This window comes from Pyxicephalus adspersus, chromosome 9 (assembly GCF_032062135.1).
Source record: "Pyxicephalus adspersus chromosome 9, UCB_Pads_2.0, whole genome shotgun sequence".
Lineage (NCBI taxonomy): Eukaryota > Metazoa > Chordata > Amphibia > Anura > Pyxicephalidae > Pyxicephalus > Pyxicephalus adspersus.
Genome location: NC_092866.1, coordinates 56,486,115 through 56,504,828, shown reverse-complemented (window position 1 = coordinate 56,504,828; position 18,714 = coordinate 56,486,115). Strand labels below are relative to the sequence as shown.

Here is an 18,714-nt window from a genome sequence, read left to right as displayed (position 1 = left end):
TATTCAGTATCATTGTGCGTATTTGCAAGAGTGCTAAGTGCCATATTTTGATGTGACCATATTTTCAGTCCTGAAAATAAAGGTCTTTATCAATATAACACCTTTAAGGTCTGAGATTTATTAATAACATGATATGTAATGTGTAAATTACTTACAAATAAATGAATAAGTGGGAGGAATGATGCAAAGCTTCCCTCCTTTATACTCCCACAGAGTGCATTAATTAATAAATATAAACTGAAGAAGAAATAAAAAGATCAGATCATTTGGTGCAAGTGCCACCAGCAGTATCTACTCAACACAATTCTGGGTAAGTTAGTTTCCGGGTCCCTGGCATGCTCCGAGGTTCCATATGCTTGCCCCTATATCCCTATAAGACACAATAGTGACTGGGGCTGTAACCACATCCCATAGCAAGATCGCACCCTGACATTAACCTCATAATGGGTGTGAGGATTTTGATCTTGAACAAAACAAAGATTTGGGGAATAAGCAATGATCAGATGGAAATAAAAAGTTATCTTTTGTAGATTTTTGTTAACTATTAAAATGGTGACATGGTAATTTAATGCTTAAAAAAAACATCATCAAAACAAAATGAATAAATTAACATTTTTGTATCTTTTAGTCTGTTCCCCTTCTCCATGTTTTCATGATGGAACGTGTATTGTGGAGAAAACTGGATCTTATAAATGTGCTTGTTTAGCTGGGTATACTGGAAGACATTGTGAAAATGGTAAGTACCTTCTAGATTCTTAAGAACATAAAGTCAGATATACTTCTGGTCCTTAGTTTTTATACAGCGAGATATAGAAGATAGATCACCTTGGATCATTAGAGAAAGGTTTGGATGCAATGATTGATTATATGAATGGTGAGGTGGATTTAATAAAGCTTTCCAAGAATGGAGAAGATAGAATATCATGGGAGAAGATGGATAATCAAGCAAACCAGAAAGGATCTGGTCCAGTATTGAAAACATTTGCCAACTAATAGCAAATGATTTTTAAGAAATCCATCCCAGGTTTGCTGGATCACCCAGCTTCTCCCATGATAGTCTATCTTCTCCAGTCTCGGAGGAATTTAATAAATCATGCCCACTGTGTTAATGACTGTGAGCGTTGTATCCCTCGGTATAATAAAAGATTGTCATCCATCATCATGATTTACAGCACAGTTTATGAGAATTAGAAGAACAGGAGTGACACACAAACAACTGAGAATCCAATATTTATCTATGGTATATTTAAAAAAAAAAAAAAAAAAACATATATTGAATTTTTGGGGAGGATAAAGATCTCCTTCAAAAGGGGGCCAAAATTAGACTACGATACTAGACTAAAAAAGGATATAAGGCTCTGAGGGAAAGCAGGCTTTACCAGATGGTGAAGGAAAGTGAACTCTGGAAATGTGTTGGTTGGTTTCTTTGGGATATACTCCAATGAAGTACAATGGACCTGCCAATGGAGTCATCACATGCTATCCTATGGATTAGACTCCATACTAAGAAAGAAATCCTACTATAACTTTAGCACCAACTTCCCATTTCTTCTCAACGATGCATTTGTTCATTCCTTCATCATTCTAGAGCACGCCTGTCAAACTCATACACAGTGGGCCAAAATTAAAAACTTAAGACAACGTCGCGGGCCAACCTCGAAATCTATTGAAAAATTTGAAGATGCTTATAAAATCCCCTTGCTCTAAACTTGAAGCCCCTGTAACTCCAAAAGCCTCCTGGCACTTCCCACGTGTAGCTGAGGGGGAGTGCTGGAAATGCCAGATGTGGTCAATGCAGGGCTAAACGTATGAGTGGCCCACTGCTGGAATTCCCTCTTCATTGAAATAGCACTGCTACTACAATTCCCTGCATTACTTGCATCTATAAAACAGTCCAATGTGGGGCCACGCATAAGCAGAGCACGCTGGTCTATAGACGCGAGTGATGCCGGTAATTGTAGTATCGGGGCTAGTTCAATACTATGATGGGCCAGCTGCAATTCATATTTAGGATTCCTTTGGGGGCCAAGAAAAGGGATGTTGCGGGCCAGAGCTTGACACCCCTTTTCTAGAGGATACAGTGATACATTTTTGGCATAGTGTACTGTGTACTTTTTGGCACTTTTCAAGTCTTTAGATCTAGGTCTACATTTTTATGATTATGATATCCAACATTTTGTACAAAACCATTGCAGGTCCTGTGCTAAAGGAATGGTGCATTGACTTGTGCTAGTTCAATAGCATCTGGTTCTATTTATATCCTTCTTGGTCCTCCTTCTGTTCCCATTTCCATGAAGAAGGAAGAAGAGAGAAGAAATACCACTCTGACACTCTAATTCCTTCTACATGCACAGAATTACCTAAGTAACCCACACTGGATATGTTTTCCAACAGCCACATCCTCATGCCATGGTGAATATTAATTGCTTTGCCCCTCTGGGTTTTTTTAAAGGTGCAAGTTTGCCAAAAGCACCTAATACCCCTTAGATTCAGAAACCAAATGCCATTCAGAGAATTTGTCATCTCTCACCTTCTGGAAAAGCTGTGTAGGATTAAATGTGACAACTTTTGCAAACTTACCAGATAAATACAAATCATCTTTGCATTGTGTTGAGACATTAGGAGTTAAGAAACATTTTCTTATCTTCTCCATTACTGTGGTTTGTCATAAGTAAGCCCTATGAGCGCAGTAAAACCTTGTTGACTAGTAGCAAAGCTCAGACACCGCTAACCCCCAAGAGAGTCAATGAGGTTCTTCTCCCCCTTCAGCTCTGAATTCCATTATGTATTCTGTAGGACAGCAAAATCCGGTGACTTGTTTACACAATGCTAGTGATGGATGGCTGTGTCACAATAAATATACCGACAATCTGATGGCGTTGGGAGGGTAGGATGAAGGTTTCGTGTGATTTGTCTTTCTGGCAAGATGCTGAAAAACATATGGGAATAGCAGGGATCCAAGGAAATAAGATTGATAGTGTTACAGATATACTCTGAAGTATGCTCAGCTACAAAATGTCATTCCCTACAGCAGACCTGAGACTCCCCAACTGCGGAATGGCCGCAAGTCTATACCTGCACTGGGGCCATTATTTTATATCTGCACTGGAAGTTACAAGCTTAAAGGGTCAGTCCAACCAAACAGATGTGTCTGTGTTCAGTAGATGGTGGAAAGGTAGCCTATGATTTGGAATAACTTAATATTTATATATGATCCATTGGGATCACCCATCTATTGGGATAACCTATGATAACCCACTATTCTGTCAAATGGGACCCTGAAGAACGAGGGGTCTTTGAGATCTCTAAAGCTGAGTTCCTGGCTCTGCAAACACTTTGTACCCACAATGAGAGGCTCCTACTTTCCCAAAGGGTTTCATATGTATTTTATGTGATGGACAATGTACCAAGATGAGCTAGAACATAAAAAGATGGGCAGAAACACCCAAAACTCCCAGGTTGACAGGAACAGAGTAAGGAAAATGTCTTTGTTGGATTATCTAAGATGTAAAATGGATGTTTTGTGACAAATAAGGGCCATGGGCTCTCTGAACCTTTTCCATTCTGCCAATTGGGACCTTGGAGAAGGTAGAGGGCTTGAGCAATTGAAACAAAAGCAAGGTTCATTTTGTCTCCTCATCTGATGAGGCTGGAAATTAAGGAGATCCTCATGGTTGGATACCACTTGGATATTACAAACCAGCACATGAGCATACAGAAACAGCAAGGGAGGGTCCACAAAGACTGTAGCTCAAGTAAGACAAAAACCATTCAATCTAGCAGTTTGTGAAGAATGCTTTTCCTGGATCCCAACTGCACAGTTTTTTGGTTATGTCTGGCACTTTGGGTGTCTACGTGGCAGAGAATTTGATTGCCAATGCTGACTTTGGGTGTCTAAGTGATAAGAAATTACACGGAAGATTAGAGGGCTAAATAGATTCAAATCAATTGCATTACTTTGTTCGACTTGGTCTTGGGACACCTTTGTGATAGCCCATGGGTCTGATGGACCAATTAGGGCACATGTGTAAAGATGTCTGTATATAGTCCACCAATTTGGTTGAAGGCTTGAAAAATACTGTAGAAGACATTAAGAAACTGGTGATTATTGCTATTACCCAATATAAAAAAAAAATAAATAAATCCTACTCCAGCCACAGGCTTCCTGGATTCAATGGCCACATAACAAGTATTGGCGGGCCACTGGTGAACCTCAGCAAACCTGGTTGAGGAGCAAGTCATAGTTTTCAATGAAGCTCTGAGAAACTCCATTATTGATGTCGCAGATCCCCGCAAAATCAGGGGATAAGTATTCCCTTCAGTGTCACCCACCTTGCAGACCCTGCTGCCAGCACCATCCCTGTTTCTGGATCCAGCTCTCTGCACACTTCCTGGTCCAGGTCATGTGATTTTTGGGTCAGCTGATCCCTTGTCTCAGAGGACTAGGGCGTTCCACAGATGGACTCCCTCTGCTGGCACACATGTGAACAACACCTGAGGCTATCTCATCACCAGCACTCCCCCTGCTGGTGGGGTTGGTATCTGGGGCTCCAGTTCCTGCGTTTCTACTGCTCCAGTTCCTGCGTTATCCGTGTACCGACCTTGGCTTTTTTCCTCACTACCCTTGTTTGCTGCCTGACCTTTGGCTCGTTTGGATACTCTTTTGGATTTCCCTCTGGCACTACGTTTTGGTTCCTGCTTGTTAGCAGTCACTTGACTTGGCGGGCACGGGGGCCACAACCTGGCAGTAGCTTGCCGCACAACATCCTCACCTCTAGAGGCTCTGGAGACCAAGACCAAGCTACTGCTTAGACCCTGCGCCCCGTGCACGTCTCCACCCACTGGGTAGATGACACAGTGGTTCCACCACTTGACCCTGTGGAGCTGTGACAATTGATGGTGGAGGTTTTCAGTGATCTCAACCCAAAGCCTCTATAAAAACCTCCTTCAATGTTCTACTTCATTGATTCCAACAAGATGAAAACCTCTCCGTTGTATATCAAATCCTTCCTTCTGATGGTGCTAGTTGTCTTTTTCTACTACATCAGAAATGCCTTCATTATTGTATTTCACTACTGGAACTACACAATATATATATATTATATATCCAAAAGACCTTTTTAAACCAACTTAGGTATCAGACCTCAGTGGCCCATTGCTGAAATGCTTTTTACAGCTCAATCGTTGGGCCTAATTTACCGCCGTGGAATGACAAAGGGGACAGACGGGATGGTGATTGACTTCCTGCACAATTTACCAGGACAGGGAGGAAAGTGTGTCACATTGTTAATGATCAGAGTACATGAAAATTTCATGGTCGTTCTGTTCATTAATTCCACCATCCAGATGGGTTCTGTCACTCCTTTCCTGGCTCATTATAATTGAATTTTTGATATGAGCGTTTTTCATGATTTGGAGATTTTTCTGATGGTGCAGATCGGTTACCGGTGACACGGATGTCACTTGCGGATTAACCTGAAGTCTCTGCTCGCTGTACATTATATTGGAGTATTTTCAGAGCTCTGGAAGGATATCATCCACAAGAGTGAGTATGGATGTTCTGAATATAGATACATTCTGCTTATAGGCAGCTGCAGGTTGAGATTTTAGTGTTTCGGCCATTTGGGATTCTAAGAGAACCAAAAATGAGTGGATTGTGATTCCTGTTTGATGCATTTATCTTCTTTGAAGATTCTTTTATAAGTAGTTTATAACAGTTTATATTTATTGTGATTGGAAATCAGAGCATTTTTTAGGTGTACTGTTGCATATACTATAGTTAATCCTGTAGATTCAACTCTTTTACATGTTCCTCTCCTTTACAAATCTCAATAGCTATTGCTCAAATAAAGGATGTAGAAAACCCAGAAGAACAATGTAATATATTGCAGCTTACCAATTCTTAGATGTTGTGGCCGCATTCATTTTCTTTATTTGAGGATGAACACATTTTGTGGAAGAAGAAAAAACGATCTTGTTAATCTTGCTAGAATGGTGCCAGTGTCTGCTGTTGTAACTTCTTCAGCTAAACCAATAACACCAAAAATGTAATTCCTCTTCTGTAAACTACTAACCCCCCACCCACCAGATGAAGATATATTTAAAGTTCAGAAATTATAACAACCCTTGTTTCTTTTACACAGTGAATAAAAAAGTAATAAAGTAAAAAAAAAGAAAAAATGAACACCAGTGCAGACTTGTGATTTAGAAATTTTACATTTTAGATATGCTTTAACAAACAAGTGAGAAAATCATAGCAGAGACCCCTCACCTAATAGAAGCCTTCTTCTAAAGTTTATGTCAAACAAAGTGATTATCAAGGCATACAGCTTCATGTTGTGTCATAAGAAAACTCATGGTGCTCAGGGGATCCTTTGCCATTTTATTTCATTGTAATTTCATTGACTTGTGTGTATATATATATATATATATATATATATATTATTAATATTATTAAACAGGAGAGAGATAGGATGAATATTTGGATATAATTTAGATATTTATATATATAACACAGGCAACACCAGTTTATGCTGTAGTATAAGACACTTTAAAAATAACAATCCTGACCCCATCCCACATTTAAATAGTTCCAGGGTTAATACACATGGGAAAAGCACATTACATGTGTGCATCATTGTACTTTTTTTAGTCTGACCTATTTCTGCGAAGCATCTGATGCTATATAACAGAACCATGCAGAAATGTACTGTAAATACATTAAAATCCACATACATTGTGTGCTTGTGGGGTGATAGAAAATGTGGGCATTGTGGGAATTTTAATTCAGTTGCATGCTGAGAGCCAAACTGTTCTCATATGTCATATGTATGAGAATATGAAAAACACAAAGAACATTCTTGAAGATGGAAAGGGTTTATATTCTAAAATATTAAAAAAAAATGTTAAATCTACTAAAAGGGTAAATACATTTAAAAACATTTCAGCTTTAGTTGAATTAAAAGTGAATTCCAGACAGATATAAAAGATACAAGTTTTTGCAACTCTTGACGGTTGTCATCTAAAAGACAAGTATGGGATATATTAATATACTAAAAGTTTTTGTGAATAGAATTATTTGACTTCATCTGGTATTGTAGTTTTATATTTCCTTTGTTCTGATTTAGTCATAGAAGATAAAAGCTGTGTGGATCCAGGACCTCCAGTGAACGGTTATAGGACGGTATCAGAACAGGAGTTTCATAGGACTGGGAATAAAGTGGCAATAGGTTCCACCATCCATTACTTCTGTAACAATTCCCATGTCCTTAGTGGAAACCAGGAGAGAAAATGTCTGGAAACAGGGCAGTGGTCTGGGAAACAACCCATCTGCATCAAAGGTAAGAGAAAATATCACATTAATAAAATAAAATACCCTTTGGGGAGTTTTTTATTAAGGTCAGTAATTCACAGCAACCAATAAGATTTCAGCTTATTCAAGTCAACTGAATTTATAAATATCAACTATCTCCCAGCATAATGGTCCATATTGGGGATGCTTTTATAAATGTCTGTCCTTTGAGAGCCATCAGTCAGTACGTTCTATGAGTCCCAGCTGTCACTTTGGGCTCTGGTATCTACTGGTCATTGGAAGTGGTTCCCATTCATACGATCACTTTGTCAGCTTTGACCAAGTCACGGCTACAACAACAGCTGATCAATATTTGTGAACACAGCTAAGACCTTCACAGACATTGAGATATTTATTATCAAGTCATCTCTGAACCACAATCCCAGTTTAGAATGTAGAGGGTGACCCTGGATGATGTCTGATCAAGGATGTCTCCATCCTTTCCAAGTGAAAAACAGATGAATGATTTGTCAGTAGCAATTTAAAGATCTGTGAGGGATAATAATTCTCTTTAAGGTTTACAGGTGAATACACTAAATATAAAAATATATATCTAATCCAAGATTCCAGAATATTTTTAGAAGTTTTTATAGGCATTCTGTTGGGTGATACCAAATGATGAAAAAGGCTTGGAGATTATCTTCTCCTGATTGGTGAGGAGTTTGAAAACAGGGGGAATAAGATAATGGGGACTGTTGGGTAGTTAGTTTTCTTTTTGTATATTGTGATGTTGCTTGTAAGGTAATCATAGAATATTAAGGAGGTAAAAGCTAATGTAGACATTTTAATCACCAGGAGCTTAACTAGGCATTAGTGGGTCACCAGTAACAGTCCTACCAAACTCCTTGGATGGGGAGAAAAAATATAGAGTAACATATAGAGTAACATACACTCCTACTGAAAGCTCTCATGTTGTTCCCAGTTACAGCTTTGGTAGTCCTACAACCCTGCTGGAGTGTGAGAATAAGTGGATGGGACCAAATGTCCCCCTACCACCACATCAATGCCCAAAGCCTTCTTGGCTGCTTCTCCTCCATCTCTAATTGTCCATGGTAGGCTGAAAGAACCACGTTCTATGTCTCCAATCTCCAGGAGGACCTTCTCTTGTAGAAAGGAGACATTGACCAAGTGAGGGCAATAGCAGATGATTGCCAATGCTGACTGGCCCCATCTTGAATCATTTGAGGTATCTTGATGCACCCTGTTCCCTTGATAAATGATAGGCAGTGCATGATGAGACTATATTATGTTACTTTTCCAGCAGTTCCATTGTGTAAACTGGGAGTTTAGGCTTAGCTAACAAAAGAGAAATACTTGAAATATGGAGACTGACCACCTGCAGCACCAGGAATTATAAGCCAGGTAAAAATACTACAAGTAGACAGGCTGCATTGGTCTTTTGAGGAGACGAGTGTTCCTCTACAAAAGTGTGAGCTCAGGTCATCAGAGATCAGAAAGGATGATCCCACTAGAGAGCAGAGAAGGTGAAGCCCTGTCACCCAAGTGCAAAATTCAAAATACACAGGGATCACAAGTCCTGGCAAAAGGTCAAGGTGCTAAGAGAACCTGTCACCTGCTAGGTCACCAATGACATGGACACCATTGGGATGCACTGGGCTCGGTATTCAACCAGTGGATGGCATTTCCCTGTGTGGAGTAAACTTTAAGAACCAGAACGTACTTACATGTTCATAGCTTGATATTCAGACACGCTGCCCTCTAAACTGGCACAGAACAGGTTAAGGACCACTCTTGTCTATCCCATGCTCTGGCTCTTTTATCCGGATTAAACATACACAGACAAATTGGAAGTGGATATTTTCAGTGTAATTCCATCTTCTTTTCAGGGTAATTGCTGAATATAATCAGAAAAATATGTTAAAGGCTTTCTGCTCTGCCCTCTTCCCTCCCATCATGAGATTAGAGCTGCATTAAATGCATTGGTGGGCAGACATTGTAGAATAGAAGCTAAAGAAAAACAACTGATAATATGAAAATATATATACTTACCTAGCAATAAAGTCACACATTCTAATTTTTCCTTGGACCACATTTAGCTTTGATTATATTGCACATTTTTTCAATAATCCTATACAACGTCATAACATTTATTTCTGTCCAGAATTGCCTTATATTTTTTTGGAAAGATTTTGTATAGATGGTGGGGGAATCATATCTCTACATAGTCTTCTCTAGCAGATCCCAAAGCTCCGGTCAAAGCAGATCCAATTTATGTGGGGAAATGTTCCCTTAACTTCTTTAACAATATGAGCCCGATGAATTTGGAAATTGTCATCTTTGAATATGCCTGTGCCATAAGGGAGGAAAATATTCATTGATGGAAAAACCTGGCCATTCAGGGAGTCCACTGAGTCAGCTTTTTGGCATATAGTGTACCTAGACCTGAACAATTAAGACAACTCCAGATCATATCACTGCTCCCACAGACACCAAAAATCATAAACCTGCCCCCCAGGCACCCCAGGTAATAGGACTGCCTGTACATGCACCCCAAATCACAACACTGCCCCCACTAACACCCTGCATTTTAACGGGTACCCAAGATCATAATATTATCCCCACAGGCTTGGGGACTTTTTTAGCCAAGCAGTGTATTATTCTTCAGAATTTTACACGTTTCTGTTCTGTATATATTGGTGCTATAGTGAACTATTTCAGATCAGGAGGTTAGTAGAAGGTCCGTCTTGTAGTACAAATAGGAAGCAATGCATTTGAGATGGTGAGGATGTGAAACACTGAGAAGGAACTACAGGCTTAAATATGGCAAAATATATTAAAACTGTCCAATAAAAGATGCTGGTAAATCTAAGAACTGTTTTGCCAGACTAAAAAAAACATTCACAGTTTTTTTTTCTTTTGTGCACGTTGCACCTTATTCACCTCTTATACCCCACCTCCTTTAACCCCCTTTGTTTTTGCTAATCAAAAGCCAAAGATATAGCATTCTTTGACATGTTTCATGTGGGTGTTGTAGGTGCTTTGTTACTTTTATTTGTGACAAGTTTAAAAAATGTGAATCTCAGTCTATAGAGTATTTCAGCCATAAAGCAAAGGGTGTGGGATTGAAACTGATCCAAGGACATACTGCAAATGGAAAATATTGTATATGCTGGAAGATTACAGTTGTCTGAAAACGTATTTTTTTACCCTTTTCCTTCTTTAGCTTGCCGTGAGCCGAAGATCCCAGATTTGGTGCGCCAGAAAGTGCTTCCCTCCCAGGTCCAGTCACGGTAAGCTCTCCCTGTCTCAAGGCCATCTTGTAAGCCATTTAGAGCTCTTCACCGAACATAAAATACATTAGTTGTATCTTAAAAGAGGATTGTGCATGTTCTCGGTAATCCGGGAGTATGTCATCCATTGTGTGTCTTGGTTTATATATCATGCCATATGTAATCCATCTTTACCGTATGATACAGTGTAAAGCTGCCAGGGATCGCTATAAATCACTAGCGGATTATTCTAGCACATAATGAAAAAATAAGAACATATGACTTAACGACTTCATTGTTACTTTACATAAATTATTAAACATAATTAATAAGTCAACTTCAGCCAAGAACTTCCTATTTGCAAAAACATCACTTTTTGCCTGAAAATAAGCGAGTTGATAATATTGTGCTAATAATGTTGAGAATAGAGTGCTATAGAGAAATTATAATAATCATCCAGCACTATTAACATCAAATCTCCATTTTCTGCCCTTGGATCCACAGAACCAGATTTATGGTAAGGCACAACAGATAATTACCAAGACCCCCACTTTCTCCAGGTCCTCGGAGCCCAAAAGTACCTGGTAGCACGTGATTAAGGGATAGGTGAGAAGGTGAAGCTTTGGGAGGTGTAGGGGACAATAAAGTTAACCTGGAAAGAAAACACAGGGTCACAACACTGCCCCAATATACAGCATTGGTGCCTTCTGGATATGGGTAGGTTCTGGAGCACATCTGGGCTCTGAGAAAGACCCGCCAGACTCACACCATTCATGTACCTTGTAATTACAAGAATATATATGAAGTCACTGCTATGCTTCTATGACACTGATGTGTTTCACTCTCTGGCAGGATTATCATATACAGTGGTACCTTGTTATAAATCCTTAATCCAGGTCAGTTCCTTGGATTTATACTAAACAAAATTTTCCCATAGGAAATAAAGTGAAAATGATTATTCCATTCCCATGAAAAAAATCCTATTGTTATTGGCATATTAAACATTGATGGGGCTTTATAAAATAATTTAAACACTGCATATTACTGAAATACATATATACAAAAGCAATTAGATGAAATAAATGAAAATATAACCTCACTTTACCTTACTCAGAAGAGTTGAGTGCCTACCAGGATGGTGCTGAGAGGAGATGTTATGTAGTTCACAGAGAGTTATAGCGCGGGTTGTTCACTGAATGGTAGCAACTGCCGTACTGACACTCGTGGGCAGTTGTGGCTTTGTCTCCAGAGAGGTAAATAAGGGTAGCACACGGTGTTATGACTCATTTTGACCCATACAAGTTCTAGCACAAAGGTTGTATACCAAGCAAAATTTTTCGTGTTAAAACAGAATTTATACCAAGTTGGGCTTATTCCAAAGCGGACATATACCGAGGTACCACTGTAATTCTATGGCTAAGAACACCTGAGGGTGAAATGCATAAGAGTGGGAGGACTGCAGCAAGGATTTTGCATGTCATTGTCAGGAACCCTAAAGTTTTATTACAACTGACATCATCAGTGTGCATCTGGTGGGTTTTTCTTAGGGTGATTCCTTTGCCCTGCCCTGCATAACATGTAAATTAATCCTGTCTGTCTGTTGGGATCATTATGGAAAAAACATTATTTCCATAAGCTCTGAGATATGTTGGAGGTCTCTGGTGCCATGTATGATCATAGAAGGTCGGCAAAGTTACAGTTATGATAATTGGAGTTTTGATCTACTTGTTGTTCTGGTTGATGGTTCTAATGTTGGTTCTCTCATTGCAATCAGGGAGACTCCATTACATCAGTTATACTCCGGTTCATTCACCAAGGAAAAGGGTGATATCTACCCAACCAAGAAACCGGCTCTTCCACCCGGAGAACTTCCTAAGGGTTACCACCATCTTCACACACAGCTGCAATACGAGTGTGCATCTCAATTTTACAAGCGAACAGGGAGCAGTAGGAGGACCTGTCTGAAGACTGGAAAGTGGAGTGGACGAGCACCAACTTGTATCCCTAGTATGTGCCTTCTAATATCATGGAATTTTGCCTTGTTAAAATTGAGGAAGGCTCTCGCATATCTGATCAAACATTTGGATGGTGGGTGGAGGTGGAGAGGTCCCTATAATGACTTTGGATCCAATTTGCTCTCAAACTCATTCACACTCCAAATCCTCCATATATGTATACATTGTATGGGAAATCCAACAAGAGCTGGATGACATAAAAGCTTGACATTGAGTCGAATGAGGTATTCTCCAGCAGCTACTAAGAAATAAAAAGCTTTGGTGGAGTAATGTGTTAATTCAGATCTGCTAGTTGTATGGGATTGGGAATTAGCCTAAATCAAGACTGGAAGCCCAAGTTGCTTTAACTGAGCTTGCAATAGTCAGGTTGTCTTTCAAACAACTGTTGGGTGATTCAGCTTAGTCTTATCAAGCCAATGTATGTCACGGAGGTGGGTGGTTGACCTCTGAAGTCCTCGTTGATGACTTTTTACATTGACGACTAAATAGAACCATTCAATCACAGCAACCCCCTAAGGAACATTAGGGGAGCTTCAGACTAAACTTGTTATAATTACCACACCGATATACAAACAGAATTGCCAGTTGTTGAAAGGTGATTGGATGGCGCAAGTTACCTTTTTGTAGCTATAAACATGTGCTGACTAAGGTTGGAAATTTTCTCCAAAATTATAGATGGCGGACTGAATCGGTGTTCCCAGCTGTCAATCAAACACTCTTACTTAATCAAGTATTGCTGATGGTGACTTGCAGTTCAGGGTAGGACAAACCGGTCCCAGCCACTGCCGCGTTTGGTTCCCCCTGCCCACTATTCTGCCATCTTCTCCTGTAAAACCATTCTTATCAGGACCGAGGAATAAGGCACATGACACATGAGTGGGGGTAACACTAAAAAGGATAAATGAGGCTGCAAAGTGTTGCCATTCCTAATAAAAAAAAAGGAAGTCAACAGTTATTTTAATTTCTCTTCCTGTATCCAAGAAAATTCAAAGAAACAAATGAATACAAATTTAATTTAGAAATTTAGAGCCTATGAAGCGCTCGGGCCTTTAATGGGAAAACGCCAAAAATGGTGTCTCTTCCACTCAAATCTTCTATCTAATTCTTTTTTTTATCTTTCTCTACAGTTTGTGGAAAAACAGGGAATTTTACTGTCTCGCGGATATCTGAAATGCGTTGGCCATGGCAAGCTGCCCTTTACCGTCGCTCTAACGGGGTGAAAGGGGCAAACCTGAGAAAGGGCACCTGGGTCCTAGTGTGCAGCGGGGCTCTGCTAAATGAGCGCACGGTGGTGATCGCAGCTCACTGTGTGACTGACCTGGGCAAGAGCACCATTATCAAGGTGTCAGATCTGAAAGTGGTGCTGGGAAAATTCTACAGAGATGACGAGCGTGACGAGAAGAGCCAGCAGCATCTGCATGTCAGTATCCATAGCAACTAGGAGCAGGAATGTATATGGAATGGGTAACGTAATTCCCATAGGATGCAGGCTGTGTTCACAGATCTCTGTATGGAACAATAGATCTGGTGGACTGTTAATGGTTTGACGCACTGTGTTTAAATGGTGTCCCTTCCCAAAAGATGCTCTACAGTGGAGCAAAATGTAAGCTTTACTTACATAAAGATACTTTTCATTGTTTATACAATGCCACCTTGTCTCAAGCCAATCCTGCCCCTAGCCCCAATACATGTGATTTGGTAATAAATGCCTAGCACAGTTGGAGTTCAACTCAAACTGGTAAAAGTAGCTACAACCTAAAAAATGGCCCTAAAACCCAGGGCTAGATTTCCCACTAGGGCACCCAAGCCATGGCCTAAAGCGGCATGACCAACCCCTGCATTACAACACCTGCTACTGCTTGCAGATAAGCTCAGTAACAGGATACACAAAGTGTATTATACTGTGAAAGTGATTATACTGAGGGCCCAAACAGTGCAGAGATCTGTGCAAGGTGATGTTTGTATTGAGGGTATCAGTCTTCACTCTCCAATCCATTCTCCCTCTCCCACTCTCTCTTCCCTTCACCTCCTCCCTTCCCTCTTTCCTCTTTGCACCTCCTCTGTCCCTCTACGCTCTTTTTCTCTTCCCTCTTCATCTCCCTCTCTCTTCTCTTTCAACTCTCCATTCTCTCTTTGCCCTCTGTATTTCTCTCTATCTCTAATTCTCTACTCTCACTTTCTCTTCTCTCTCTATCTGTTTATCTCTCTTCTCCCCTCTCCCTCCTTTTCTCCCATGTCCTTCCCTCTCTCTCCTCTCCCTCTCTATCCCTCCCACTCAGTCTGTCATCGCACTTCCTTTATATGTCTCTTTCTCTCCCCCTCTTCCCCCTCTCCTTCTCTCCCTCTCTCTCTCTTTCTTCCATCTCCTTCTCTACTTTCACTCTCTTTTGTTTCTGTGGACCATCTTTCATGGTATATTATGTGTGTGTCGGTGTCAAATGCTAATATTGTTAGGGGGAGGGAGGCAGCACAAGCTAACTGGCTTAGGGGAGCAAAAAGTATAAATCTGGTCCATACCTAAACTTTTTATCTAATCAGAGTACAAAAGCCAGTTCCCTGTCAGCATGCTCAAGAGAAGGACCCTTTCTTCTATCAAAGCAGTGGTCTGATTGCAGGGGTTTGACATGCCTCCTGCTGAGTAAGAGCCACAGCTTTCCAATCAATGGGGACCATGAGCCTATAATGATTGAAAGGGTATAGGTCTGACTTAGTAAGGGACATGATGGACCTCCATGGGTCCTCTGCTTCCCCACTGTGAGCAGCGGTCCCACTCTGTTTTGATGTATCTGGTATGCATTTGGCTTTTTTATGTTGGTTCGATTGGACTTTATCCTTGCTGAAGCAATGGAGGTAAGGTGGAAGGGAGGAAGCTTTTTCAACTTTTTATAAAAATTCAAAATTCTCACATTGTACACAATGTTTGTTCCCTTTTATCTAAGTGTTAACCTCATTTTTTTTTTTGTTTTCCTAATTTCAATTTATGTTGTTTCAGATCTCAGCCATCATTGTGCATCCGAATTATGACCCCATTCTATTAGATTCCGACATAGCGGTCATCAAACTCCTGGATAAGGCCCGTGTCAGTGATCATGTTCAACCAGTTTGCCTGACCTCATCTTCAGAACTTGAGTCCTCCACCCTGGACACCAGGATCGTCACAAGTGGCTGGAGGATTATTTCTGACCCCAAGGCTCCAGGTTACAAGAACGAGACACTTCGTGCTGGTCTTGTCTTGCCAGTGGACTCTCTCCTGTGTGAGCAGCAGTATGAAGAGAATGGCATAGCCGTCAGTGTGACAGAAAGCATGTTTTGTGCCAAGCAGGTGTCAGGAGCCTCTACTCATATCTGTCCCTCAGAAACTGGTGGTATTGCCACCGTGTTGTTGACGGAAACTGCTTCCTATGAGAACAGATGGCACCTTATGGGACTGGTCAGCTGGGGCTATGATAAAACTTGTCACCAAGACCTATATACAGGCTACACCAAAGTCAGCATCTTCAAGGAATGGCTTGAAAAGAATATGAAGTAGACAATGAGGAAGATGCAACAGCCTTGGTAATGGGACAAGAACCAAGGACTAAGAACTATGCTCTGTCCCATATTTATGTATTTATATCCACAGTACAGTAATCTACATCTCATCTCATTTAGGACCTGGTCTTCAGGACATTCTAAAAATTTGCACAATATCTACAAACACACATTTTATCAGGAATGTACATTCTGTTTCAAGACTTTTGATGCAGTGTTGTCATCATGATGCAACTGGAAAAGCGGGCACTTAAAGGGGTCACTTAGTTCATGGCCAATGTTTCTGATTTGTAGTGAAGCTTATAAAGCAGAAGAAATCAACTAGCCACCAAGGGATCACATGAATGTTTCTTCTCCTTGGTGGACCTCATGACTATGGGCAAGTAAACAGTGATTGTGTGGAAATAATCTTTAGCATTTACCCATCTGCATATTTCTGCGCAGGTAGAACTAATATTCACAAATTGCCATAGAGCTGCAAGGAATGCCATGCTTGGTATCAATGGTGCCTTACATATATGTCAATACCAACACATTACAATTTATTTGACATGGTAAGATAATTGAAAAAGTAGTTTCAAAAGTATAAAGTATGCAATGTTTAAATAATAACGGGCGAGCCTGGCATCTAGGTTTCCCTTGAAATAACTCTTCCTATAGGGTGACCATGTTCCGTTCCTGTGATCCTGCATTGTCTCCTACTTACACAGGCTTCCAATGGAAACTACAAGTTCCAATTTTAATGCACAACATTCAGGCATGGTCCACTCTTTCACCATTTGGAAGCCCTCCATTGAGAAATTCCGTGCAGCTATTGCTAGAGTATATGAGAGGAAGTGGCTGAAAGTAGGCTGCTGAAGATGAGATGTAAAAGAGGATGAAAAACAGGTGAAAACACATTTTTGTTAAAAAAGTGGCACTTGTTTAACCAAGTTCATGTCATTCAGTTAGGGTTCCCGTTCTTTTCACTAGCGGAGGTCCCCGGTGTTAGTGGTTTTACTGCATTGGAATCTATGTGCACCTTATGGAAAGTTGCAAATCAAATGAATGTCAATTAGAAATAAAGATGTATCAACACTTTGGTGCATTATTTATTCTGACAATCAGAATGAGAAATAACATTATCCGCAGCCCTTAAGGAACTAATAAATTATTATTACACAGTATTTATATAGCGCTGACATATTACCCAGTGCTTTACAAAGTCTATAGTCATGTCACTAACTGTCCCTCAAAGGAGCTCACAATCTAATGTCTCTACCATGGTCTTATGTCTTTAATACAGTCTAAGGACAATTTTTTGGGAGGAAGCCAATTAACCAGGCTGCATAGAATGTGTGAGGAACCTGGATAATCCAGAGAAAAACCATGCAAACACAGGGAGAACCTGCAAACTCCATGCAGATATGTGCTGGCCAAGATTTGAACCTGAGACCTTAAAGCAGCAAAGGAAAGAATCCTAACCTCTAAGCCACCGTGCTGCCCCATACATGTCATGAGGGTTAATATACAAAACCCAAAATCTAACTGGTCACCCATTAGAAGGGATGAGGTTCATATTCGATTTCTCAGTAAATTCTACTCTTGTTCACTATAACGTCAAAGTTGTGCATTGTAATGATTTTCTCTTCTGAGTAAATGTTCTATTTTCCCTTGGAATTGAATGTTCTGATGGTATTATTTCTTCTGGATGAAAGTTCTTAGGCTTTATTCCCTTCTGAGTATGTTTTTAAGCTATTTTCTCTTAGTATTGAATGTTCTTTAGTTTTTTTCCCCTCTGAGTGAATGGTGAATAGTATCAAAGAGATGGAACATATTCTAAGAACATCTATAAGGTTCAGAGATCCTTTTACAAATCAAACCAGGTCACATCCACTGATCTCTATTATCTAATCTTATCTAAGGGGTAAATTCTTAAAAACAATCTTAAAATTCTCAGCGGCAACAGAGAACATTTGGGAAAAACTGAATGTGTTTGGCACTGAAAGGTTGTTTCAATAATGATTGTTTTGGATGCTGATTGACAGATTTCAACTGTGAAGATATCAGCTTGGTTTCGGTTTTTCATCCTGTAGTGACAAAGGAATGATTGAGCACAGTAAGGCACATATAGAATGAGCACTTAGCAAAAGGTTGGTTTCTGCACAAACTTAAAGCCGAACTTCAGGAACTGCCAAAACATTCCTTTTGCACGGGGCTACACTGCTTTGCAAAGGTTAAATGCTGTTCATATCTGGGGAGAAGCTACCTGATCCCTCACTCTCCCAGAGACCAATGTTACTCCTATATCATCTATCCACCTTCATATTTCATTCCCTTGACTTCCATGTAATTTTCCAAAATTTTGGCAAAATTTCATATTTACACCAAAAGTTTAGGTTATTTCCTAAACTTTCAATTTTGCACATGGCTAATTGTAAATGTTAATTTTTTAAAAACACAGTCCTAAATGTGTAGAACTAAATGACTTTTCTACAAACTTTTTTACATAATTGTAATTCCAATCAAATAAATCATTTTACATTTATTATCCTGCTTAAGGGAGGTTTCTCCATCACTCCAAAATGTTGACTTCTTCTGGCTCTTA

The 18,714-nt window shown here is 40.0% G+C and overlaps 1 protein-coding gene across 2 annotated transcripts in view; it reads left to right on the top strand.

The window, feature by feature from the left end:
* The window catches only part of PAMR1 (peptidase domain containing associated with muscle regeneration 1), a 35,561-nt gene extending 17,775 nt beyond the window's left edge, over positions 1-17,786 (top strand). For both annotated transcript variants that reach the window (XM_072422118.1, XM_072422119.1), the window contains exons 6-11: positions 629-736; positions 7,128-7,340; positions 10,536-10,602; positions 12,356-12,588; positions 13,724-14,016; positions 15,589-17,786. In XM_072422118.1, coding sequence (XP_072278219.1) covers positions 629-736; positions 7,128-7,340; positions 10,536-10,602; positions 12,356-12,588; positions 13,724-14,016; positions 15,589-16,125 — 1,451 coding nt within the window. In that variant the 3' untranslated portion in view covers positions 16,126-17,786. The remainder of the gene's footprint in view (positions 1-628; positions 737-7,127; positions 7,341-10,535; positions 10,603-12,355; positions 12,589-13,723; positions 14,017-15,588) is intronic.
* The last annotated feature ends 928 nt before the right edge of the window (positions 17,787-18,714 follow it).